The following is a 24,644-nucleotide window of genomic DNA, read 5'->3' on the forward strand; positions in this document are numbered from 1 at the left end:
TTTCATTGTTTCCTCTTTTTTATCGTTTCTTTTCTTTTTTTTTCATTTGCTCTGATATCCGCAAGCCTGTATATACTAATCGCTCACCCGATTCTGCCAACATTGGCCAGAAGTCATGTCGTCTCGTATGTTCACTTGCATAGATACAAACATCCGCTCTGACACTGTTACAGCACAATCTACGCCAATTATACCAGCACCGCCACCTTCCAAGCTGGAAATAGAGCGCAAGCTCTCGTTTCGCTCAGCTGCGCCTCCTCGTGATTCTCCAAAGAAATCAAGGGTTTGTCATCTCAGCTCTATCTTACAACAGCTGACACACAAAACTGTTAGAAATTATCCCATACTCAACACTCTCATTCGGCGCTCTCGGGCAACGATTCCGACTCATCTTCCATCGCTTCGTCTGTTCCAGCAGGACTCTCATCGCCTAATCTTACTACTCACCCAACGTCTCCTCTGCTGACCCCTGCCACCACCTCTGTCGGTGGGTTATCAGCTATAGCAGAACGCAAATTTGGAGGCGATGAAGAGATTGACACAATGATAGAGCTGGAAGATGTTGAAGAGGAAGGTGAAGAAGCTAATGGCGAGAGTGCAAGCGAGGCTGAAGAAGGACAAGATGAGTTGCAAAGGGACATGGAGGGTGAGAGGGTTGTTATGAGCGGGTATTTATGGAAGAAGCAGGAGCGCAGAAAAGTAAGTCTAATTACTAGAGCCGAGCTGATAGTTTAGGCTTGGAAAAAGCGCTGGTTCGTTCTTCGAACCAATAAACTTGCATACTACAAAGATGAAAAGGAGTACTATCTTAAACGAGTTATCAACCTACAAGAAATTCATACCGTCGCTCCTGTCGCTGTCAAAAAACACCTTCATTCTTTTGGTATCGTTGTGCCCAAACGAACTTTCTTTGTCAAGGCACCGTCTGCTGCAGAGATGGAGGAATGGGTCCATGCTATCAATGAGATGCGACGACGAATTTCGGAAAAGGAAGAAGAAGAGAGATCAAAAAAGGAGAAGGGTGATACTCATCATCATGGTCAACTTGCTAGTTCCCAGGCCAAGTCAGTGTCAATTCCTCAACGAACCATTCCTACACCACACAATATTGATACCATTTCTCCTTCCAACAATGTCGATTTTGGAAACACTATATTCAGTTCTCCCCAGTCAATATCGTCTGCTGGGGGACAGTCTGGCATCATTATTCCTTCAAGTCCGATTGACAACAATCTAACTACACAGTTTATGAAAATCTCAATGGGTGGCCTTAGTACACCTCGTCTGTCTTCAGGCACAAGGGTGGCAAGTGGATCTACTCGACGTGACCCTTCGGCTGGGAGCTTGTCTCCTGGATTACTTGCTCCTGTCAGCTCAGAAGACGAGGACGAGGCCGAAGGTCTGGAAGAAACCCCCGTCGCTCCTGCTGATTCTAACAAGGTCATTTTGCAAGCATATCTTATGAAGCAAAGTAGACGAAGAAAAGATGTTTGGAGAAAGAGATGGTTTGTCTTGACATCTCAAGGGTTAGCGTATTCCAGAAGTCACATGGTATGTCGCATCTAGCCAGAAGATGATGGTCAATAACTCGTATTGTAGGAATCTAAAGCTCAACAATTTATCCCCTTGGGATCCATTCTCGATGTCCTAGAGGTCCTTTCTGATGACACCGAGCTAGATGGCGACGATATGGACTATCTCTCTGCACATGGTCATACCCATTCTGCTCACCATTTGCATCACGCCCAGTCACCCCCTCGTCAATTTATTCGTGGGCGTCTTCCTTCCATAACGGCTAGCGAAACGCCCAAACGTCCACCCCCACCTCCAAAAGAAGAAGAACACACATTCAAACTGATCACTGCCAAACGCAACTTCTTGATCTCTGCGCCAAGTGAAGAGGATGAGATCAAATGGCTTGCGGCATTCAGAGCTTTATTGGAGAGACAAAGAATAGAAAGAGCGGCCGCGAGCGGGTACATGGCTGGTAGCCCGAGTTTAGTCAGCATGGCTCCACACGTCTCTCAAAGTTCGCAATTGAGTCAGCCACAAAAAAGATTAAGTGTGCCGGTCATTACTCAGCAACCACCTACCCCTTCTTCTGGCATAACACTTGTATCACCGACGGCTATGCTTACACCAGTGAAAGCAGTCGTTTCTACTCCTACAGCGAGCACCACCTCAGGGCCATCTCCTGCTTCAGGTCACTCTACTCAGCCATTACAGAATACCCCAGCGCCAATGTCATTAGCAAACAGAGGACGAAGCGCGACTTATACTGCAAAGAGTGCAGTAGCCGATGTAGTTCGAAAGCTTCACTCAGAGAGAGAAAAAGAAGTATAATCTTGTGATCTGATAAGGTTTTTGTCTGAGATACTGGCTTTAATGCGGAGAATTCATAGATGATATCTGAAGTTTTCAACACGAAGGGAGCATATTTTGGGGTTCAGCAACGATAGTGCTCAATCTAAACACATTGATTGTTAGCAAGTGAATTATAGTATAGCCAGTTTGATCTTTATTCTAACTTGTAACATAATATGTTAGTAGAGGTAGTCTATTCTTATGTCAAAGGGACGGAAGCAAATATTTTACGTAAGAATTACCATAACGGATCATTTCTGAGATGTAAAGACGAGCAATCCATTCCGCCTTTTCGTTTATAACACCTTTTACATTTTGCATTTCTTCTCTCAAAGACCAGCTACAGATATGTCGAAAGCATTGGAAAGCTCAGTTCGGCCAGACAACTCGAGCGGTAACCCTAGACCACCACCATACCGCCGCGTTGCAAAGATATCAGCCACTCTTTCGCTCCCATCTGATCCTCAAGCTTCCGGCACGTCTATCGATCCTCCTGCTTCTATGCAGTCCCGAACAGCCCAAATATCAGTCGGGACACGAGCAACTGCACCCTTGAACCCCCAGGGTCGCCGATATTGGCTTGACGTACGGAAAGATTGGGACAATGACGCTACACTCGACTCAAAGTCGTCTTTCGAGCTTTTACTCGACTGGCTGGATCTTCCCAACAACTGGCAACGCTTTGCAGCCGGTTTAGAAGGTTGCTCAGCTACTGAGGCATCCAAACAATGTTCTACATGGCTTGCAAGCAACTTCTGTCCCACTAAGAGGACGCCAAAGGCTTGTAGAAGGAAAGTGAGCCATTAACAGCCCTTTAAGTGCATTCTTTGGACTGACGCATCGCTCATTTATTCAGCTAAACGAGATGCATAATGCGTTCTACAGAGCTAACGACTATCGCAACGGTACAGGTGTAGGTGGTGGTCAATATTGGATCAATAAGGCGCAAGGAGACGATGAGCGCGCAAGAATTGCAAAGAGTGTTGATGGTGAGCCCTTTCCTATCTACTTTTGCCATTACTACCATAAGCCACTCTATCTCTCCTATACAGAGCTTATAGTGTCCTGTAGATCACTGCGAGCGGCTATGCCCCGGCTTCTTTCGCCTAGGACTTGTCTACAAAGAGGGGGACTTTGGCCAGCAATGCTACCGCAGCGATTCGACGCTATCAGTCAATCCTGCGGTTTCAGGCTTCAAGCAAGATTTACATGCCCTAGAAGCCCAAAGAGACGCTGCTTTTACGGGCGAAATCACATCTGCAGCCCCAGAGGATAAAGGAACCGACATAATGGACGAACTTCGAGAGATTGAAGCCCATGAAATTGACAGAGGTAGTTCCATGTGCTCTATGAGTTCTACAAGCCAGACTAGCGTTAGTGACAGGGCACATAGTAAGCCATTGCTGCACGAGGCAGGTCTTGTGGCTACCAGAAAACTGATACCATTGATTCATAGGCAAACGCCCTTGGTATGACGTGTTCATGGTTGAAAACATGAGAAATATGGCGGACTTGACGAATGAATACAGGGCCAAAAAGCTTCGTCTTCAAGAGGAAAGGATGGAAATCGAGCGCGAAAGAAGACAGGAAGAAAAGGATGAGCGACGCGTACAGCTGATAAGGCAGTTGGCTGGAGATCTCATGACTTGGAAAGCTCCCAGCGATAATATGAGTTATCTTGAAGCTTGGGCGAAGGCTAAGGACCAAGTAGAAGCAATGCGGAGAGGGCCAGAAAGACATGCACATAAATAATGACTAAAAATGCAACACCTACAGAGCTCGACGGCGTTCGTCGATCATCTGAATTTCCCTGACTACCTCTTATCGCCGCCTGTACTGCTCTGGAAACTGTTTAAAATATTCTTCATGACGCAGACGTTCGGCCTGCACCTCTCGCTCTTCATGCATGATGTCTTGGAGGTCGTTTACGTCAACAACAGCCCTCCAGTTCCTGACAAGCAGGTTGTGCAGGATGCAAGCGGCGTTTATGGTGAGGATCATGCGCATATTGGCTGAACAGAGGATGCTAAATCGTACTTTGAGCATCCCGAAGGCTTGTTCTACCGTCACACAAGCTTGCACAGCTTTAGAGTTGAAGAAAGTCTTCTCAGATTAGCTTGCAAATCATAAAGGCGTTGTCGCCGCACATAGGCGGTATGCTGGAATGGTCTGCAGAGGGTTATGCAGACACCAAACTCACTTGGTTCTCGTTAAGATCAGCTTGTCCGCGTGTACTACGGAACATAGCAATGACTGTGGGGGTGCATAGCATGTCTGCATCACCTAAAATGTACTCACCAGGCGAGAAGAAGCCGTCTGGGTTAGTATGAAGTTGGGAGGCTTGCTGTGCTTGCATATCGCTTGATCTGGCCGAATGACCGTAGTGAATGTAGTTTGGTTAAAGCCCATGAAAAAGGTGTAGGTGAGTCTGCTATACTGAGGAGAATGATAATCGTTATCTAGAGCCGGATAATGGTTACTGTATGACTTGGGACGCTCTAGATAGCGATGCGAGCAGCTCCTGCGAAAACGTACTAGACGAAGGATGAAGCGACGGACCACTTGAATGTGCCAATAGGGGACGTATTGGGTCATGTCATTCTCGGTTTTCCGCAACAGACGCTTGTGGACGCTGTCCCTAGACATGCTGATAAAGTACCATGTAGATAGCTAGCTGGTAGTAAGCGATATGAAGAAACGCAGCCAGTACAAATTCAAGATGATTGAGATGTGCTGTCTAGGACAGAGCCTTCCAAACCCATAGTTGATCCCGTAAATGATCACGTGACTTTTCTCGAAAGGTGTCAATACAACTACTCTGATTCATTCGTATATCTGCAAACTAAACGTCCTCCTTCACCCATCTCTCCAGCTCTTTCCATAGAAGATCGACGAGGAGCACCCACATTCACGTCACTGGCCGTACCATGAACGCTTGGGTAGCCACTCTTATACAAGGAATATACCAGCTCCCACACTATCAGTAGGTGGCCCAATCCTTCAAGTGATACAAGTACCGCGTACTCGCTTTCAGGTTTTCCGGGGATACTGTGACGTAGAGATTAGACCCAGATTTCCCGGTGGAGGTGTGCCAAAGGGAGATGCTGTTGGAACAAGCTGTCAGCGGCTGACTGGAAATTCAAACCACCTACGTATTGTTTTCAAATGCACGAAAAGCGACTGTATAATACGTTTTGGGATTTAGACCTAGACCTTTGACAGGTGTATCATTGGTCAAGATAGTGGCAGGATTAGGATAAGCCTTATTCATCCAGTCGTCTACACTCTTATCAGCCTGCAGTTCACCCTCGCTTGAAGACATACCCCAGTTCTTGCCGTCCTTGACAGGGTCTTCCTTTACTGCCTCTATACCGGTAAGATACTCGAGACCCAATTTGCCGGCCTCTACCAAATAGTCATCACTGTCGTCCTTGTCCCAGCGCAGATAACCATCCTTGACGCCACTTCCGCCTGTGGATATGATGGCTTGCGTAAAACCACCGGCAAACCTGTCTGCTGTCAGTGTGTACAACCTGGAACGTTGCCGATCCACCTACCAAGAGTTGGGTGCGTTATTCCAATCCTTACGTTTGGAAACCTCATTTTCGATAACCTTATTTTGGACATCTTTGTAATTGACAGTAACATTGTTTACCTTCCTATCCAGGTCGTAGACGGTGAAGATGGCACTCTCCGCATTGTCGTAGCTCCCCTTGTTGATTTTGATACTGTCCTTGACTTTGTCGGGGTTGGAACGTAGGAGCGCGCAGAGAGACGTGGTGAACCAGTCGACGCCGGATCCCGTATAGATGCCCATACAAGACAGTAGACCAAACTTCGGGTCAGAGATTGGACCACTCGTTTTGTCAGGGGTTATTTCTGATTGCGTCGTATCAGGAATGGCATTTGAAGACGACGGTATAGAACTGCTAGCTGAAGACTCCGTATTAGAATTGAAAGTTGAACTCGTCGTAGCAGGAATGTTATCGAAAGTCGTCGTTACTTCGAGAGGGCTTGCCAAGACTGGGACGATGTGTCAGCTACGACCGTGGTAGGAGGATGTGTAGCTCACCCAGCATAGGCATTCCCACCATCGCCATGATTGTTGTAAACTGTACCATCTTGTTGCAAGTTTTGTTTAGATACGAGCAGAGTGCTGTGAGAGCGCTGCGCTTTATACGCAGAAATGTCTCCTCAGATGGGAGCCATGATGAGCATCCACCATTCATCGTCCTGCCAGGAGCCAGTATCGTAACGCTGCTCCCTTTCAACTTTTCATTTACAACGGATGCACCCTTTGTCAAGCTTTCGAGTTTCCAAAGCTAGTAAAGGAGAACGTCAGCGTAGAGACCTCAAGGACACTCACTGTCAAAAGAATGGATCGAGTGTTACGCCAACATTTTGACGTACAGATGGATGAAAAATGCAGAAAGAAGCGTAAAAGAGAGATGCAATTTTGATCTTTAGATATGTGAGAGTTGGGATAGTCCATTCCGACGTATAATGTACCATTGAACAGATTTCAAATGGACTGTCCCAACTACGAAGAGACAAAAGCAAACTTGGATCCAAACTTGTCAATACAACTTGTCAGGAAAAGCCAACACGAGAGAAGACCGGAGAGAGGAGAATAGAAGAGTGTCTCTGACAACACTATTGATGCAAGGATAAAGAGGTATGAATAATAATAGAGGATGAAGTATATGATGGAATAGAATGGTTAAGCTTGCGACTTGTGATATATCTCCAAGAAGAAAGACTATGGAAGTGTTCTATGTTATATATCAACCGTACAATGAACAAAGTACATAACAAGATAATTCGACTTTGTAGACAGGTGAAGGGAAACTGAACGAATGAAAATTAGTTGCGCACCTCAGATAAGGAATCGCAACTTGTTATTCATGACACAACTACTCTGATTCATTCTTACATCTATAAGCCTAATGTATTTCCTCTCTCATCTCTCCAGCTCTTTCCGTAAAAGATTAACGAGGAACACTCACATTCACAACACTGGACCGTACCATGAGAGTTTTTGCGGCCACTCTTATACAAGGAGTATACCAACTTACACACCCTATCAAAGGCTGGCCCAATCCTTCAAGTGATACAAGTACTGCGTACCCGTTTTCATCTCACTCAGGTCAACTTTGATAATGGTATTCGCCGCATTGTCCGTGCTGGTGCTGTCCCAGTGGGTAGTGTTCCAGACGTTGAAGGAGCTGGAATAAGCTGTCAGCAACTGACTGTAGATTTCAGCCACCTACTTTTTGTCTTTCTCAACCGTCGAATAGAGAGAATAGTACCGATTGGGCGCCAGACCTTTGGCAGGTTTATCGTTGGTCAAGACTGTCATAGGATGTTGTCCGATCTTGCCCACCCAGTCGTCTACGTTCTGATCAGCCTGCAGTCCCCTGGCTTGAAGACATACCCCAGTCCTTGGTATCCTTGGTGATCTCTATCTTCTCTGCCTTCTTACCGGCAAGATACTCGAGGCCCCATTCACCGGCATCTGCCACTTTCTTGTCACCACTGTCGGCGGTGCAATTGAACAGTCCATCCTTCACGACACCAGCTCCGCCTGTGGACATGATTGCTTTCTTAAAACCACCGGCAACCCTACCCACGCTCAGCATGTACAACCTGAAATGTCGCACATCAACCTACCAAGACTCGCGAAAGTTATCAAAAGCTGGACCTGCGGCCATTTTGTAATCGACAGGAAACTGCTTCATCTTCAAATCCAAGTCGTAGACGCTAAAGACGGCAGACTCCGCGTTGTCAAAGGTCCCCTTGTTGACGTCGATATTCTTTCTGACTTGGTTAGATGTGACGCTGAAGAGCGCGCAGAGAGCCGTCGTGAACCTGTCGTCGCCGTTATTCGTTTGGATAGTGAGGCAAGACAGTGGACCCCACGATGCAGAGAGCGGGCCACTCGTTTTGTCAGTGGGGTTCGCTGAGGGTGTCGAACTCGAAGCAGCACCTCCTGGGGGCGTTTTATTATCGTTTGGGGCAGTGACGGTGGAAGTTGTTGAAATTAAGCTTAATTACGGCGTCCTACGCTTTAATACGATTTAGTTAATTAAGACGGATCCAAATTCTTGTAGCGATTTAAAGTTGTTATTCAACTTTCTCGAATGCATCTCTTCTTGCTCCAAATCTCAATTTACAACAGAAGTGACGACTACAGTAGAAACAGCGGGACAGTTGCTGCCGGACGGTGTTTCTACAGCGTTTACAGCATCCACAGGCCCAGTAGCTCCTGTTCGTTTAACGTGGGAAGTTGGTGTCAGAACGTTGGAACTACTCCATGGATTATAGCCAATAAATAATAATGCAACGTAGACTGCATTATTGTGACCTTTTGGTACAGAGCGTGCATATTAATTATTGCTAATATTCATGACAGTTGGGCTGAGAGCAGAGACATCACGACTGGGTTGGAGAGGACTTGCCAAGACTGGGACGATGTGTCAACGACGACGCTTGTAGGAGGATGTGTAGCTCACCCAGCATTGGCATTCCCACCATGGCAGCAAGCATCGTAAACTGTACCATCTTGGTCTACTTTTGTTTACATACGAGCAGAGCGTTGCAAAAGAGCTGCGGCTTATGCACAGAAATGTCTTGTCAAACGGGAGCCTCAATCATCATGTCCCTTTCATCGTCCTGCCAGCAGAAAGTATCAAAACGCTGCTCCCTTTCAACGCTATAATGATAAGAGATGCATCCCTTGTCAAGCTCTCAACGTTACCAGAGTTTGGCGAGGAGAAAGTCAACGCACAGGTTTCAAGAACACTCACTGTCAAAAGAATGGACCAAATGTTACACTAACAACACTGTCAGTCGTTTGAGAGCATCAGCGTTGTCGTGGGATGCAAACGATCTCGAGCGTAGTCAGCGACAAGCCTGCGTCTGCTAAAAAGAGAACTGGGCTGGCGAGAGTGATCTACATCTTGATTCATACGTACAAGACAGCTTTTTGGATTGGATACAGTGTAGCATGGAGGCTTCAACGTACAAACAAAACGTGTCGACTGTTGAAATATCAATACAATCTAGACTTGTGATATGCAATAAAAGCAGTTCAAAGCGATGCGGTTCCAGTCAAAAGGCTTTCTCCCATTCTATCGCTCTCCGCCTGTTGCTTTTCCACCCAATCCTCCAGCTTGTTGAGCCCTCTCTTGCCTAGACCTTTCCACTCATGTTTCGCTACTGTGCCTCCTCGTCGCACATTGTTTGTCAAGTCCCAGCAAGTTGACATGAGTGTGGGCTCATAGCCATGCCATGCTACGTCTCGGACAGTGTATCGTTTGGATGACGACTTGCTGCCGGCTACAGGCCAGGAAGGATCCGAGTATTCACCAGAGGGAGTGTAGAGAGGGGCCGATTTGGATCGATCAAGGACTATGGCTGACTGTCAGCCGGAATGACAGCCTCATGAATGGCATGGCAGGAGACACAAACCTTGAACCACTGGGGTGTCAACGGCGTCAGTACTATCTTTTATACAAGAAACGTACCACCTACCTCTTCCATCGAGACTCCAGACATGTATTTGTCCATCGGCACTTCCAGAATAGATATAACTCTGGCCAGTGGACTCCACAGGGCTAAAGTGACATCGAATCAGTGTTCTCAACACTGAATGGCCTTTATAAGTCATCACTGAACAATCCAATGGGTGTGAACGGGGCTCTGAACGAGGATAGAGACTGTCCCGATCTTGAAAACTCGTCAATCTTTGAAACAGTGACAGCAAACAAGTGATTAGTAAAGCTCACAATCAAAGTTACTCGCTCCGTACTTTTCCACGGCGTCTTTCTGATTGTCAAAATCACTCCAGCTTCTCATTTTCCTCAGATCATACAGTCGGGCTACTTGATCTTTTGAATTTGCAACAATATACCTACCATCCCCTTTTGGCGACGTATAGGTTATACCTTCTGTCGCCCCGACAAGGACGCCAGAGGGTACATGCGAAGATAGTGAGCGTCTGTCCCAGACTTTGACATATCCATCATCGGATCCAGATACAAGAACATTGGTAGACGAATGGTCTGCAAAACATACTGCGTTGACATCGTCGGCGTGGCCTTTGACTTTGAGAGAACGGCTTTGAGATTCGAGATCATATATCATGATTTTTCCGTTGGAGCCTCCAGCAATAATCTCTTTACCGTCAGCAGAGAATCTGATGCTCCAAATCTTTGCCAAAGTCAGCCAATCGCGAGTAAGATTTGAATACTTGAGTGATGTACTCCATTGCCATAAAACATATTTCGGTCCGACGAATCCGAAAAATCAAGTTCATGATGGTCTTCTTGGAATGCACTGGTGTATAACAGATGAACTTGTGGCGTGATGGAAGAGTAAATCATTCTGGTGACCAGCAGTAAGTATCAACATCTCCAAAGCGCAGAAACATGTCCTACCTTTCTCCCTTTCTATCAACGTCACAATCTGTGATGGTCCATCTCCCCTCAACTCCTTGAACCCTCTTGAATCTCTTCATACTTGAATCTTCCTGATCACCTCCCATGTTGTAAATTTCTTGCCCCCATTCATCTCGGTCAGCATCGTCATACTCGTCTTCTGAAAAGACAGAGCCATTAGAGTCGTCCGGCATTTGCAGAGAAGGACTATTTGTTGTATAGCGTTTGCGCCGTAGTCTCGGTGGTTCTACTGCCGTCCAGTACAAGTGGAGTGTAAAATATTGAGTGGCGGTGTCTTGCAGTCATCCTATGTTTAGGACAAACGCATGCGAATAAGAGCCATAGCTTACAAAAGATAGAGTAGTTTTCTCCTGCGTACTGTCCCACGTAGGGCACAGAAGGATAGGTAGCCACGATAGTCCCTGCATCATTAGGAACAAGGCTCCGATTTATCTTCAATCCGTCAGCCATTGATGCCGGGCAGTATTGTTAAACGCATACCTCTAGCCTAGGGGTATTCCAGCCTCTGACAGTATGCTCCCACTCTCTCGGTCGCTTCTTGCCTTTACCAGCTTTCCAGCCTCCAACGCTTCCAAACTCTCCACTTCTCAACAACTCTGTACCCTTGGGATCTGCAACGGCCTGCTTTTCATGAGACTTTTCGGCCCACAAATTGCCTCGTCTCGCACCAACCAGAGACCTGTGCTCGACCTGTCTTCCAATTAGATTCCTCAAGTCTGCAAAAGAAATAGTCAGAGCATTTTCATTCGTTCTGTCTCTGTCCATAGCCTGCGCAAGATTGGCCAGGTTGGCCACCATCTGAAAGTTTCCTCCTGCTTCGCCTCCTCCATCCTCTTCTTCTCCTTCATCTTGGAAAAGAATCTCGCGAATGTAGTCATTCTCGTGGCCGGAACTATAGTAATCGTCCTCGCGATCGTCGAAATCATCATCTTCGGTAATTTCCTCCATAATCCCTTCAGGATCAAACAGAGCATCATCCGAATCCTCCTCGGGGTACTCTTCAATAAGACGGTTTCTTCTTGGCATGTATATATTATCGAGACCTAAGATAAAATGAAAAAGAGAAAGCGTCTGAATATTGGATACTGATATTTAAACGACCTTGATGAGATGAGAGCCTCCACCTTTGCCTCCACCTCAAACACGTGGTACCCACGTGGCTTTATCTCGTCGAATGGTCAATACCGAGTTTTGCTCCTTGTCAATATCTTTATGAAAAGAATAATTTATGTATCCAATTTCACTGATTGCTTCAAGTTCGGCCAAACTACATGTATATATTAGTAGTAGAATGCATCAGTTTTTGGTCATATTTATGAGGATCAGCGATGGACGCAAAGGGAACTGGTTACTCTTGCATCTTGGACGGCGTTTTGAGAGAATGACAATCGACGTAAGAAATGCAGATTATTGCATCCCTTTTAAACCAATGATAAGTAATGTAGAAACGAGAAACTCGAACGACACCTAAAGAAAAGAAAAGAAAATCAAAGAGAGAGCCAGCCCCTCAGGCTCGGCCTATCTACAAGATGAGAAGGTATAGGGCATACTAAAACAATTTCCCTTGACATGATATAGTCATGTTGCAATGAAGCGAATGTCCGAGAAATGAAAATAGTCCGTTATCGTAGGGCGAAGAAACAAGAATACACAAACAAGGGGAGGAGTTGCTCTCATCGTCTAGCGATTTCAAGGCAAGGCATGACGTTGACACATTCTCACTGGTTACTCAGCCCCATTGTATCCTCTGAATTCTAGAGAAGTACCTTGCAAAGTAGGCTGGGAAATGAGTGCCTTGTTGACAGGTTTTCCAGGAGCACTCCTACGTTTAGCGGTCACTGATGTGTTGGAACCGCTTGTGCCGAGATATGAACGAGTAACCATATCCTCAAAGGGGTTTTGGGACATTCGTGATCTCATAGGTGAGTAATAACCGTCGTTATTGGCGTTATGGAATGACCCGCCAAGCACGGACTGACCATAGCTATGGCTGATGGGCGATTCGCCGGATGATCCTGAACGAGACAGCGTATGGCTGTCGTCTGAGCCATTATAACGTTGCTGTTCTCGCATAGATCGATCATTCTCAAATGGCGAGGCATAGAATGACGATGGACGGTCATCAATCTCACTAGCCGCGATAGAAGGTACGCGTGAAATACGTCGATTTCCATCCCAGCCATGTCCGCCGCCTGCATCTCCTTGATAGATTTGAGAAACGATACGATGATCGCCGAAAACAGACATATGCTCCGACAAACGTTTGTGAACGGCTTTATCGTTAGATTGCTTTATACGCTTATAGACCCAGTATATCAATGCCAGCCATAAGGCACCGCCAATGCCTACGCAGACACCGATGATAATGTTGCGTTTTCTCTTGTTGAGATCACCACCCGAAGATGATGATGAGGTAGGAGCTGAATTTGACGAGGCAGCCAGAGGGAAGGCGGTGTTAATCTGAGCAGCGAGTTGACCCTCTATACCAGTTTGGTTATACAATGGAGACGAAGCAGTTTGGATATAAGCGTTCAAGGTGTCGAAGTACTGTGAAGGGATGTACGCCATGTACTGTGTGAGCAAGGAAGTTACATCCCCATTCCAAGCAGCGGGCTGGTATACCTGAAGACCGTAGGTAGAGATCTTCGATACTGAATGAAGTTAGCGAATTACGAGAGAATACAAGGCCAATACTTACTATCAATTGCTAAAGCCTTGCCAATAAGAGTAGGGAAAGTATTGAACAGCTGACTTGTAGCATCTGAGGAATCGACCTATCGATATGTTAGATACAATAGAGTGCATTCATAGTCAAACAACTCACAACGAACCGCCATGGATACTGCTCAGAAGCCAACAATATTGCGATCAACGTATGGCCCTTAATGGGATCTTTTTCAGTTCCACTTCCGGCATTCGGATCATTTGCAACAGAGTTTGCAGGCACAATCAACGTAGGCATACTGCTAGGTATCGTTGCAACAGAGGGAGCAGTGGGGCTACTCGTTGTACGGGTGGCAGCCCTCTGGATAGTTGTTGACTCGGCTGTCGAAGTAGAAGTAGTGGTGACTTGAGAAGAAGAAGCAACGATAAGCCACGTCTGTGACGGAGTATAACCCTGATCTGAACTAGTTGAAGATTTCCCAGAATGATTATCCGTAGTAGATGACGATTTCCATGATGACGCGGTAGATGTGTCAAACGTAGTAACTTCGGGGCTAGTAATGTCAGGCGTTGAGCTGATTGCTGTGACATTGATTATAGAAGAGATAGCTGGGGAGGATTTTGAGTTTCCTGCAGTAGTGGAAATGGCATCGGAAGTTGTAGCAGTGGTTGTAGGGAGAGTCGTAGACTTAGATGTCGAAAAATCAGATTCGGACGACGACGACCAATTTGAAGTACTGGAGACCGTCGTTTTATGATCACTTGCAATAGTTGATGTCGCTTCATGTTCAGTAGTGCTCCAAGAATTGTTCTTTGAGGTAGGCTCGCTGGTAGATGCGGGACGGATAGTTGTAGATGGCGTATCAATTTGGCTGGTGTCAGAAGAAATAGTGGTTATAGATATAGGAGGAGAGAAGATAGGTTCAGAGGAATAACTTGTGGTTTGAGATTGTGTGGTGTTTGTAGCATTGGGCCCGTTCTGTGATACACTAGGATCATATGAAGAGGCAGCATTAGTAGTGGTGGAGGTGACTATTCAACCAGTCAGCAACTTCTTTGTGATAACTGGTCAAAGCTCACCATCAAGTGTTTTGCTTGTAGACGCAACTGTAATCGTGCTACTGAGATGTGTCGAAGTCTCGCTGGTACCAATAGCAGATCCTGAACCTACAATTGAACCTTGAACATTAGTGCTCTGCACAATAGTCAAGATTGACGAAGGGCCAGAAGTATAATTTGAAAAAGGTGAAGTTTGAAAAGAAGAAGTAGTAGTAGGACGAAACTGGGAATACCCCCCAAGGGAGGTTATGGTATCTCCGCCAGAGGGCGTGATAGTAGTACTTTGAGAAACCGTCGGATGCCCTGAGGACCCCGACGGCTTTGATTCCTTGGAGGTCGATACCAATCCGTCGCTTCCAGTGTAAACAAGAGATGACTGTAGCCCACTGTTCCCAGAATCGGTTGAAGGACGATCCGAAGAAAGCCAGTTTGTACTCGATGATGTTGTACTAGTATCACCTAGAGTTTTTGTTACCGTATATGTAGACGTTCCATCCGTAGGGGCAGTGACTGCAATGGTTGTTGTCAAACCATCGTTCCCCACAACAACTGATGAACCAAGAGGAGCCGATGGCGAGGTGATCCCACCATGGACTGTACTCGTATCAGTGGAAGGAGAGTTTGCCACCGATGTTAAAGTGCTGGATAAAGAAGTATCACTTGATACAACGGCTGGAAAATGTTTCACTATATCGCTTGGGCGATTTGTGCCACCTGGAGTTGAAGACTGACTAGGCAAACCTGTAGTGGGTGTAGTGGGTGTAGTGGGTGTAGTGGGTGTAGTGGGTGTAGTGGGTGTAGTGGTTGTAGTGGCTGTAGTGGTTGTAGTGGTTGCTGGATTTGTGAGCGATGGCGTTGATCCTCCTAGAACTAATGAAGTGGTCGTGCCGCTCGCTCCAGACTTAATAGTCCCTTGTTCTGAGGCTGCAGTTGTACCAGCATTTTTAGATGACTCTCCAGCTGCCACGGATGAGGTAGAATCTGTTTTGGTCGTAGCTTGATCACCAGAACTACCACTCGATATACTTGGCTTCGTTGTTGGGCTCACTGTGTCCACAGGGGCACCAGATCCTTGCGCGCCAGTTGTTGTAGCTCCAGTCACTGATGTTGTTGGCTGGTTCCCACCTGTAGATAATGGGGAAACTATGGTCGATGAAACAGTCAAGGAAGTCTTCCCTGTGTCTCCACCTGACGGCACACCGGTCATCTGCCGTTTTCTCCCTAGCTCCTTCCTGGAAGACCAATATGCGGCCTCAATCCAATCTGGTGGAGCAGTCTCATTCACCGCCAATGCATTTGCAAAAACACATGGCCATCTCCAACCCTCACTCATAACAGGAAACCGAAAATGAACTTGATCCAAGAAGGAAATTGAAGGTAAATTTGAAAAAGAATTGAAAAAAGAATAAAAAGAACTTGAAAACATGAGAAAGCTTGACAACTTGAACTTACTTGAAATAATGCTAATCGTCGCTGTGGAAGACGTGTCCGTTTCTGACGATGGTGCAAAAGTCGTCTCAGCGACAGGAGGCACAATATTTAACGCTGATTGGACAGCGGAAATAATTGTTAAAGTGGAAGAAGGCGTCTCTTTGTTTGTCTCTGAAACCTTGGAAGAAAATTCTGGTGTTGAAGTCGAAAGAACAACGCCGTGACTATCGTCAAGCTCAGGAGTAGATGCAGTTGATGCCGAGAGGCTGTTCCCAGTAGGTTTTCCAATTGATGTGGAAGATTCAATGGACGGAGACTGGACGATGGAAGCGGTCTGAACCTCCGAGGCAGTGGAAATGAAGGAACTAGGCGTGGAAGAAGTAAATTGTAAAGTAGGAGGCTGAGCAGAAGACTCTGCTGAGGTGCCCGGCGCAGGCTTTGTAGAGGTTGGTGTCAAATTATCCAGTATCTTGGCAACTGAACTACTCAATTCAGGTCCTAATTGTAGATCCAATTGCCTCTTTCTGTCCACCCATCGTTTCCTCGCTTGGTTGTTCAATCTCCTCTCCAACCCTGTTCCGTGCTCCAAAGCTTGTCCAACTTGTGCGACGGCAGCGAAAACAATGAGGACAAATAGAGGAACTAGCGCCACTGAAGGCGCCATGTATCGTTGTCGACGATGTCGCATTGCCAATGAGCCCCTGGCTCGTATAGCAAAAATATTCGTGAAACCCTTAGCCAGACAATAGATAACTTTGTGTGGTGCCGAGCGTGAAGATAAGTTAGAGTCTTAACAAGAGGGTCATGTGTGATGGGTATCGAGGACTGTGATGGTGATGTCGACGTAGGACGACTACGCTGTGAAAAGATTGAAGATAAAGATAGAGAGTGTCGCGACCAGCGTAGCACGCTCTGGTGAGATTGTTGGGAAAGCGATACGCGTCTGGACGTTGGCTGCCTCCTGTGTGCTCGAGATCCGCGATAGGAGAGGGAATGAAAAGAGGTGCTGAAAGGATGTACGGCAGGTGTTCAAAGAGCGTTTTTTGCTGTTGGGAGCGAGGCAAACGTATACGGGTGGCAAATCGAAAGCGTTGACGTTAAATAGAAAAGATGGAAAAGAGAAATGAAAAAGAAAGAAGGAAATAGAAAACAAAAAAGCTGGCCATCAGAATATCAGCCACCACGGCAGGGGGATCCGGGCGGTTACCAGGAACGGAGTCTGGACTCCACGCGTCCTCGTCCACACTGTTCTATGCATAGGAATTCTTTTACCAACGGAATTAATTTTCTTTTCTTTTCTCATTCTTCTTTTTCGTTTATGATTGCCTGAGGGAATTTTGCATTGTGAGTATGCGACTACGGGTGAGTATGCTGAAGCAAAGCAGAGTGGCAAGTGGCAAAAGGCAGATACAGATAGATGAATAGTCAAGTTTCACCCTATCCTCTCTGCACACGGCAAACCCTGTCAAGTACCTTAGGGTTGACCACAACAAACGTCAACAGTCATAAGGACAGCTTCTCAAATATTGCCTTGCATGTATTGCATAGAATGGCCTTCCAACGCTGCGGCGGCTGTATACGCTGGTTATTATACTTGCTATTCAACAAGACCGACCGTACTGTGCTCAGATTGGCGAGTACTTTAGGTCAGCATAAGAAATACACCAACAACATCGTTATTACAATCCCAATAAGCAAATCGACTGGGCCTGAAGACGCGACGGACTGTCAATCTCGCTTCCTCTTTTGCATAGCTATACATACCGAGATTGGCTAATCTTTTCGGCGCTGGTTTCAAGACAGCTTCTCCTAGTCCTCGTCCAGCTTCCACGTCCCAAGCATCGCAGCGAGCATTTTCAGCACCCGTTGCGGTAAACAGGTCATTTGGCTCAAGTTTACAGCTTGTGTTGTATGCCTACAAGAGTACCAACATTAACGATGGACTTTTTTTCTAGGCTGTTTCCCTAGACGGTAAGCACGTACATCTCTGCTTTCTCGTCTTGATATGATCCTATAATTGTCTGGGATGGGCAGAGGCCTTGCCGGTATTGCTTTACTTGCCTATCATCATATCAATTCATGAGCCGTGGAACTGGCAGACGACAACCATATCAGCCTACTAAAAGCAACGGTCGTAGGCCCTTTGGTCTTTTTCGGGGAGACTCTCTGCAGCGTCGGTAGAGCTTACCACAGGCTCGACCAGAGTATTCTTGTGACATGTTCTAAGACATAGGTGAAGACGAAAAATCCAAGTCGTTAATCGAGAATAATTACTAAAGTCAATGTTTTGATCAACAATCCATCCATACTTGACAAGCTGTGTCAACAGATACAAGAGGCATTATTGTGGTTATGTCTGGTTAGACATACACCACGAAGGAGTGTATGTCTGTATACCAATACGAAATGTTAAAAGACACATTACGTATTGAAACACACAACACATTGTCGGACAGGGACTGCCTGCAAATCATCACCTTTCTTGGTTGTTGATCTTTCATTGCTGATAGAGATGTAATAGAAAATGAACCCTCATAGTAACTCATCTATACATGACCAACCAGCTATATACCCCCCATACGTGTGCTGGGTAATTAATAGTATAAACCCTCGTCCGCTTGTTGTATCTCTCTCAGTAAACAACATATATCTTAAATTTGATTTTTGTAGAGAATAACAAATATTAAAGACGTCCAAAGACCAGCCCAACAACGACGTATATGAGGGTGAGAGGAGGAGTGAGTACGGCATATGACCAACTGATCGTCTTGGAAATCAGTTGTTCAAATGCATCACCCGAAGCTACTTGGGTAATCTGAGCAAGTGTCAGTGCAGGAGGCTACATCCAGTCATTGTCAGAACTGTCATGCTTTCGCGGTTGTAAGAGAATTGTACCGACCGAGGAAACCAATAAAACAGCAGAAAGCACAAACACAGGGTCTTCGGCCGCTTTGAATGAATCGAATTTGGCCATCAAAGCCAGCAATGGCATCATTAGTATTGGCACAATAATCATTCTGCTGACCACAGCGACACAGACTGTCTTGTTCTCCCCCGGGTATGATTTACGCTGTTCATTAGAACCAGCAAGCTGTCGGAGTTTGCGTTCGAAAAAGTTGGTAGTTTTGGTAGGAGTGTTGGCAAGTTGAATATGCCCTCGTTGAAGAGTATGAGGGGGTGGTGAATAAAAGAATGCGCCTAAAACGACCAAGGTCACAGGGACTAGACCTCATGTCAGTAGACAGACCAAGACAGATACGATACCCACTTGAACATTGCCCAGCACCTTTGATGGCTTGTTCCAGTGGCTTTACTTGAGCCACCTTAGCTTGTAAAGGTGGAATCATTGCAATGGCAATAGACAACAACGCCGCGTACATCGGAACTGTCATAAAAGCATTGACGCTCTTTGTCCAGGATGTTATCTTGGGTTGTATTTGACGCCAAATAGCTTGAAGTCTGGTATGAGGTTCACGACGAAGGCGAAGGTTGGGTTGGGCATAATTTCCCCATTCCTCATCCTCACCTTCTTCATCGCTGCTGTCCTCCTCAATGAGCGATATGCCACGATCTTTAGGTGCCTCAGGCAAACCCCAAAACTCCCTGCCGCTTTCCGTTCGATCGGGTGGGCGAATCTTTCTTGTGAAACTCGATGTAGAATGACTCCTGCAACTTTTATTGGTTCTCCCATTTGATAACCGTCTCAGATTTGGATGCATAGAATGAGCTGACCCAGGAGCGGTAAAAGGGACGGGTGGTGATGGCGGCGCTTCATGAGCCATTGTCGAGCCGACTTCAACGTGACCTTGATTTCCAGAAGAATTAACCCGACTAACAAATGGAAAAAATGGCTGTTGTTCCTCATGATCAATGTCACGGGGCGAGTGAACGAGATGTTCATCACCATTCGTAGAAGATTCCTGTTCATCATCTGCCTTGGACAGAAGCTTGACTCCCCATGACCAACGGACCATCATGCCCAGAGTTGAGTACAGTACAAGATAAGTCAATGCCCGGCCGAGCATCTGATCCTTGGAATCGTGGCTACCCCATTTGAGACCAGGTACTTCAACCACGAGCGACTATACCATCGTTAGACACAATACCCATTCAACCGGTCAATCAAATACCTGTATCAAGGCAATAGGCAACGAATTACTATTTTGAAACATTGATGCACACATTGCAAACGCTCTACTTCCGCATCAACAAGCGATCTCTCTGCCAACGACATGCACGTTTCACACACCTCTGTGACCTTGAGAGTCTCAAAATCTTGGCAAGAACATATGCGACAGCGGCAGAGAGGCCAGTAATGAACACAAAACTAAGATGCATAGTATAAGCGTCAACTTTATCAATCACGCCCATCTATCGCGAAGAAAACCACTCACCCGAGAGGAATAATCCATAGCTCTTTGAGTTTGGCAGGTGTTAGAGAGTATGCTACCTAGAATTGAGATTAACATTGGCCTGCATCTTATAGAGCTTTTTACATACCTTTGAAAACAAGAGAGCAGGTGTAAAGAGAGAAACATTGATTATATTGAGCTTTCGCTGGGTAGCCTTATCTGTCACACCCGTACGTGCGAGTACATAGCCTGCCAAACATAGTATGAAAACTTCGACAATGGACTAGAGTGATTCAGTACAGTCAGCAACGCCTGTTTGGGCTGCTCAAGTCGTACATTAAAGACGGTCAAAAGTAGCGTTTTGACTGGAAAGGTACCATAATATATAAATCAGCTCATGACCCTTGAGAACTTTTGCAATGTTAACTTACCCGGGACTGCATCTGAAAGCATGGCACAAGCAGTTTTAGATATATGCTGGTAATTTTTTATTGTTGAGATTATAAAAGATTTGAAAGAAAATTCACTGTTTATTCTATTTGACAATTATAAAATATTATTCTAGCGACGTCATGCGATTCATTGGGGGCCCCGCACAGAAAAAATGCCACGTAATGCAAGGAGTATCTTATAGCAAGACAAGTAGATAGAAAGGTTTGAATTGTAAACACAATACATTGTGATTATTAGATGGCCAACATATCACGAATGCCTCACCGCATAGCTATTGAATGAGCAGCCGCATAGCATGAGGAAGAGGACGCACAGTGTTTATGGCACAATGAGGAAAGAGAAGGGCCTAGCTGTGCTTCATGTCCTAGGTTGTATTAAAGATGTCAAAAGTGCTCGGTCAATCAGAGAGCCAAACCGCAAATGGCATCCGTTCCATCCTTGCCTGTCCTTGTAACATAATTCCGCTTTTGCTGACTATGCTGTAAGTAAATTGCTCTCGTTCTGTGGCACCAAATATAGCTTTGTTTACGAAAGGGGAGCCGAACCTTGATAAACCAAAGGCTTTGAGAGTAAACGTTCTCTGCCAATCTACTCAACAGCATCCAAAAAGGCTAGAATATTGGCCATTGTTTGAAAGAATGGTTTCCAATCACAAGTGTCACACCGTCTCTCGCTTTTCAGTCATTTGTTTGCCATCAGATGCTGAGCCGCAAAGTTGGCTTTTTATACATGCTCTTCAGTTGACTAGATGTACGTTCATCTGCTCCATTGGCATTCCGAGAATCAGCCTTCCATCAATTCTCATTTGGACGAAAGAACATGTCTTGTGAGCTCACAATATGCTCAAATGGATACTCTATCTTTGGCGCATAGCTTAAGCATTCTTCAAGTCCGAAGGCTAGACTCAATGTCGATACAACTGTAAACAACAAGATATTAATTCAGTACAATTGTTATGGATAGGCAAGAAATGAGACAGTACGAACAAGATATAGAAGAAAGTTATGGTTACGTAAGTTGACTCCCTTGGTGGAAGTACTTTTGGACTGACTTTTTTTTCTCAAGCAAGTGGTATCCATTAATTCTTTTCTTTTCTTTTCTTAATTTAAAACAATCAAACCAGAGAATATCGCAAAACAATATTATGGACAGCATATACCCAGATCTATCCGTCAGAATCACGTCCAAGAAGGGGCTGGTCCTCGTCAAAGATGCCTATATGCGCCAGATAGATGTCATGCACCAATGGCCCAACAGTTTGAATCCATGGCAGGCTAGTAACTTCCATCTATGCAAGCACCAATGCATAACCAAAAAACGTTTAGGCCGCCGCTATACAGTCTCTGATGAGTAATTCCGCTCTCTACGACCCTGCACATCCTTTACATCTTGGTCAGCCAGGCATTACCCTCTATCTTGGTAGGGTACTATGCTCTTCTGATATTATGTTGCTCACACTTCCTCAGGCTATGATAAATCTAACAGGCCTCGGCTTTTGTTTCACCTGCGTCAAGTTGAGTATATCCAATACTATATTCATACCATGCGACTGAGCACACCATCCTGGATCAGATATAACTTGCGGCGATCAGAACTCATAGCTAATGGAAGCAAGGACGCGTTAAAAGAGCTTGAGGGACTGGTGGAGCCTTCCTTGAAAGATGGCGAGGATGATTGGATACCTATCCCTGATATGGTCCTACCAGCAAATCTATTTCTAAACATTGTGAGTTAATCCCATCACTGTTGTTTTTAGTTGGTGTTGATTATCATAAAAAAGGAAAAGATTACTATTCCAACCGCTTTCCATCTCACCAAGATCCAGAAGCAGCTGGACAAGGATACCAAAACTTCTGAAAGACATGAAAGAACCGGCCTTCCTCCACCTGAATTCGACAAGAAACGATTTGATAATATCTTAGCCATGGTGCCTCCTCCTGTCGATGAAGCTGCGGAAAGATTAAAAGAGAAACAGCGAAAAGAACAAGAGCAAGCGCATCGACAAGCAAAGATAAACATGATATTACAAACAATTGAAGAAGATCGCTCAACACAGGAGCAGAATGATAAAGAGAAAGAGCACAAAAAGCAGGAGCATGAAGAACAAGAGGAACCCGATCGACGTGAAGGAGAAGAGACTCAAATAATCGAGCCGAAATACGATGAAGATGATAGCCAAGATGAAGAAGGAGGGGAGGAAAAAGAAGAAGACATTGCTGAGCGACTTGCTTCACTCAATTTCTCTCAAGACGAGAATGGTAATCCTCTTATTCTTCCTCCTAGTGCTTCGCTTGAAGGCACTGATGAGAATATTACATTCCCTCTTACTGAGGATTCTGAAATCATTCAGCATGATGTAGCTGGCAGGTATCACTACCTTTGTCAACAGGCTCTCATTACTGCAGCTGAAGGAGGTTTTCTCAACTCTACGCCACAAAAAGAAATCAAATCCATTATTGATGATAAAGATGATGGAGATTCCGAGGCAAAATTGCCTCGAGAAACTGGTCGAAGCTGTTTCATCGCACTAAATGTGACTCGTTGGGAGGAAGACCCCAGTGTCGTTTTGGAAGTCGGTTGGTCTGCTCTATTCTTTCAAGAAAAAATGGGCTGGGGCGTCAGACAAGCGAAAAATGAGGAACAAAAGAATCCGGAATATGAAGAAATGAGAGACCATGGGCATATCATGTGAGTTACCACTTTTCAGGTTTCATTATATCATCTGATGCAATACAGCGTTCAAGATTATTACTTGGATAAGAGGAATGAAAAGACTTGTTCCGACTATCGAGACGCTTATGATTTTGGCCAGACTATCCCGATTCGGCGAAGTGAGTTAAAACAAACTATCAAGTCGAAGCTCCAAGATATCTGGAAAAAAGCTGGTAGAGGCCCAATTTGTGAGTCGTTCATGAGCGTACTGAGCTGTGTACTCATACGCCATAATATCACAGTCGTGGTTACTCATACCGTTAGTGGTATAGAGGAGAATTTCTCTGATATTGGCGTGGATGTTGCAACTGACAACGTCAAATTTCAACCGGACATGTGGGAAGTGCCGCCTCATATGGCTGCAGCTGGTTGTAACTCTCTCTTTCTCATTGTGTGTATTATCGCCTTTGTTTTGTTCATATTTTTGACGCTTATTGTAAACAGAATACCGCTATCCTCTTTGATGGTATTGAAAATATTAGGCCTCTGGCTGCTCCTACAACCTTTTCAACTGGCTTAATTCCTAGACGCTCTGAAAAGTCTCTTCAGCATATAGCTCACCTCATATTTGGTAATGATGAACAGAAGCTGCCCAGGAGGTGTGGCAATGCGGGTAATGGCGCCTTTGTTCGTACTTTTCTGTTAGTCAGTATCAGTAGAGAACTGACAGAATATACAGTACACACTTGAAGTCTTCTTGTCGATTATGACAAGCCAGCCTCTCCCTGAACTTCGCCAAAGTTTTCAATCTGACTGTTGTTTCCGTTCTCTATCTACATTCGGAGAAGTTACCAGTGACGAAGGAAAGAATATTCCAGAGGACTCACATGAATTTGTCTTTGCAGGACCCAGAAATGGTCAAATGACGATTGAAGTAGCCCAGAAACCAGATCAAGGATATCATTATGAAGAACTATTTAGAAGTCTAGGATATAAGATGGTGGATTCCGACGAATCAGTTGAAGTCAGCAACGATGATTATATAGAGAGCGACATGATCGGAGGAGTCGTTTATGAGGATGATGAAGGCAACTTGGTTGACATAGATTATACCTCTTCAGCGGAAAAGAATCTAGAGCAAGGGACTGCCGGGCGTAGATAGAGTGGAGAAAGGTATTGTGGATTGGTCATCAATGCGCCTGGGTACCAG

General features: G+C 45.4%; 9 protein-coding genes across 9 annotated transcripts; 3 read left to right on the top strand and 6 right to left on the bottom strand.

Annotated features, from left to right (window-relative positions):
* Positions 1-115: 115 nt before the first annotated feature.
* L203_103860 (uncharacterized protein) lies at positions 116-2,343 on the top strand (the record flags this gene model as incomplete). The annotated part of the gene is made up of 5 exons (XM_066213252.1): positions 116-125; positions 174-283; positions 334-699; positions 748-1,551; positions 1,600-2,343. 5 exons carry the CDS (start codon positions 116-118, stop codon positions 2,341-2,343), a joined length of 2,034 nt encoding a protein of 677 aa, XP_066069349.1.
* A 369-nt stretch (positions 2,344-2,712) lies between these two features.
* Positions 2,713-4,116, top strand: L203_103861 (uncharacterized protein; the record flags this gene model as incomplete). Its single annotated transcript, XM_066213253.1, has 4 exons — positions 2,713-3,159; positions 3,221-3,353; positions 3,436-3,756; positions 3,821-4,116. 4 exons carry the CDS (start codon positions 2,713-2,715, stop codon positions 4,114-4,116), a joined length of 1,197 nt encoding a protein of 398 aa, XP_066069350.1.
* Positions 4,117-5,344: 1,228 nt separating this feature from the next.
* Positions 5,345-6,464, bottom strand: L203_103862 (uncharacterized protein; the record flags this gene model as incomplete). The annotated part of the gene is made up of 6 exons (XM_066213254.1): positions 5,345-5,468; positions 5,517-5,643; positions 5,689-5,873; positions 5,922-5,991; positions 6,184-6,387; positions 6,437-6,464. 6 exons carry the CDS (start codon positions 6,462-6,464, stop codon positions 5,345-5,347), a joined length of 738 nt encoding a protein of 245 aa, XP_066069351.1.
* A 983-nt stretch (positions 6,465-7,447) lies between these two features.
* On the bottom strand, positions 7,448-8,925 carry L203_103863 (uncharacterized protein; the record flags this gene model as incomplete). Its single annotated transcript, XM_066213255.1, has 5 exons — positions 7,448-7,589; positions 7,635-7,755; positions 7,799-7,986; positions 8,035-8,353; positions 8,877-8,925. The coding sequence occupies 5 exons, from the start codon at positions 8,923-8,925 to the stop codon at positions 7,448-7,450; spliced, it is 819 nt and encodes a 272-aa protein (XP_066069352.1).
* A 529-nt stretch (positions 8,926-9,454) lies between these two features.
* On the bottom strand, positions 9,455-11,849 carry L203_103864 (uncharacterized protein; the record flags this gene model as incomplete). The annotated part of the gene is made up of 7 exons (XM_066213256.1): positions 9,455-9,774; positions 9,898-10,092; positions 10,152-10,575; positions 10,629-10,749; positions 10,803-11,097; positions 11,153-11,255; positions 11,304-11,849. The coding sequence occupies 7 exons, from the start codon at positions 11,847-11,849 to the stop codon at positions 9,455-9,457; spliced, it is 2,004 nt and encodes a 667-aa protein (XP_066069353.1).
* Positions 11,850-12,548: 699 nt separating this feature from the next.
* On the bottom strand, positions 12,549-16,641 carry L203_103865 (uncharacterized protein; the record flags this gene model as incomplete). The annotated part of the gene is made up of 4 exons (XM_066213257.1): positions 12,549-13,474; positions 13,522-13,597; positions 13,648-14,519; positions 14,568-16,641. The coding sequence occupies 4 exons, from the start codon at positions 16,639-16,641 to the stop codon at positions 12,549-12,551; spliced, it is 3,948 nt and encodes a 1,315-aa protein (XP_066069354.1).
* A 933-nt stretch (positions 16,642-17,574) lies between these two features.
* Positions 17,575-18,196, bottom strand: L203_103866 (uncharacterized protein; the record flags this gene model as incomplete). The annotated part of the gene is made up of 5 exons (XM_066213258.1): positions 17,575-17,596; positions 17,647-17,686; positions 17,742-17,892; positions 17,961-18,038; positions 18,098-18,196. 5 exons carry the CDS (start codon positions 18,194-18,196, stop codon positions 17,575-17,577), a joined length of 390 nt encoding a protein of 129 aa, XP_066069355.1.
* Positions 18,197-18,660: 464 nt separating this feature from the next.
* On the bottom strand, positions 18,661-20,782 carry L203_103867 (uncharacterized protein; the record flags this gene model as incomplete). The annotated part of the gene is made up of 9 exons (XM_066213259.1): positions 18,661-18,816; positions 18,877-19,199; positions 19,246-20,059; positions 20,108-20,171; positions 20,227-20,304; positions 20,372-20,427; positions 20,478-20,612; positions 20,666-20,694; positions 20,761-20,782. 9 exons carry the CDS (start codon positions 20,780-20,782, stop codon positions 18,661-18,663), a joined length of 1,677 nt encoding a protein of 558 aa, XP_066069356.1.
* A 1,144-nt stretch (positions 20,783-21,926) lies between these two features.
* L203_103868 (uncharacterized protein) lies at positions 21,927-24,596 on the top strand (the record flags this gene model as incomplete). Its single annotated transcript, XM_066213260.1, has 8 exons — positions 21,927-22,055; positions 22,108-22,201; positions 22,249-22,508; positions 22,563-23,470; positions 23,519-23,682; positions 23,737-23,885; positions 23,939-24,121; positions 24,174-24,596. The coding sequence occupies 8 exons, from the start codon at positions 21,927-21,929 to the stop codon at positions 24,594-24,596; spliced, it is 2,310 nt and encodes a 769-aa protein (XP_066069357.1).
* Between the last annotated feature and the right edge of the window lie 48 nt (positions 24,597-24,644).

Source organism: Cryptococcus depauperatus, chromosome 4, assembly GCF_001720195.1.
Source record: "Cryptococcus depauperatus CBS 7841 chromosome 4, complete sequence".
In the NCBI taxonomy this organism is placed as follows: Eukaryota; Fungi; Basidiomycota; class Tremellomycetes; order Tremellales; family Cryptococcaceae; genus Cryptococcus; species Cryptococcus depauperatus.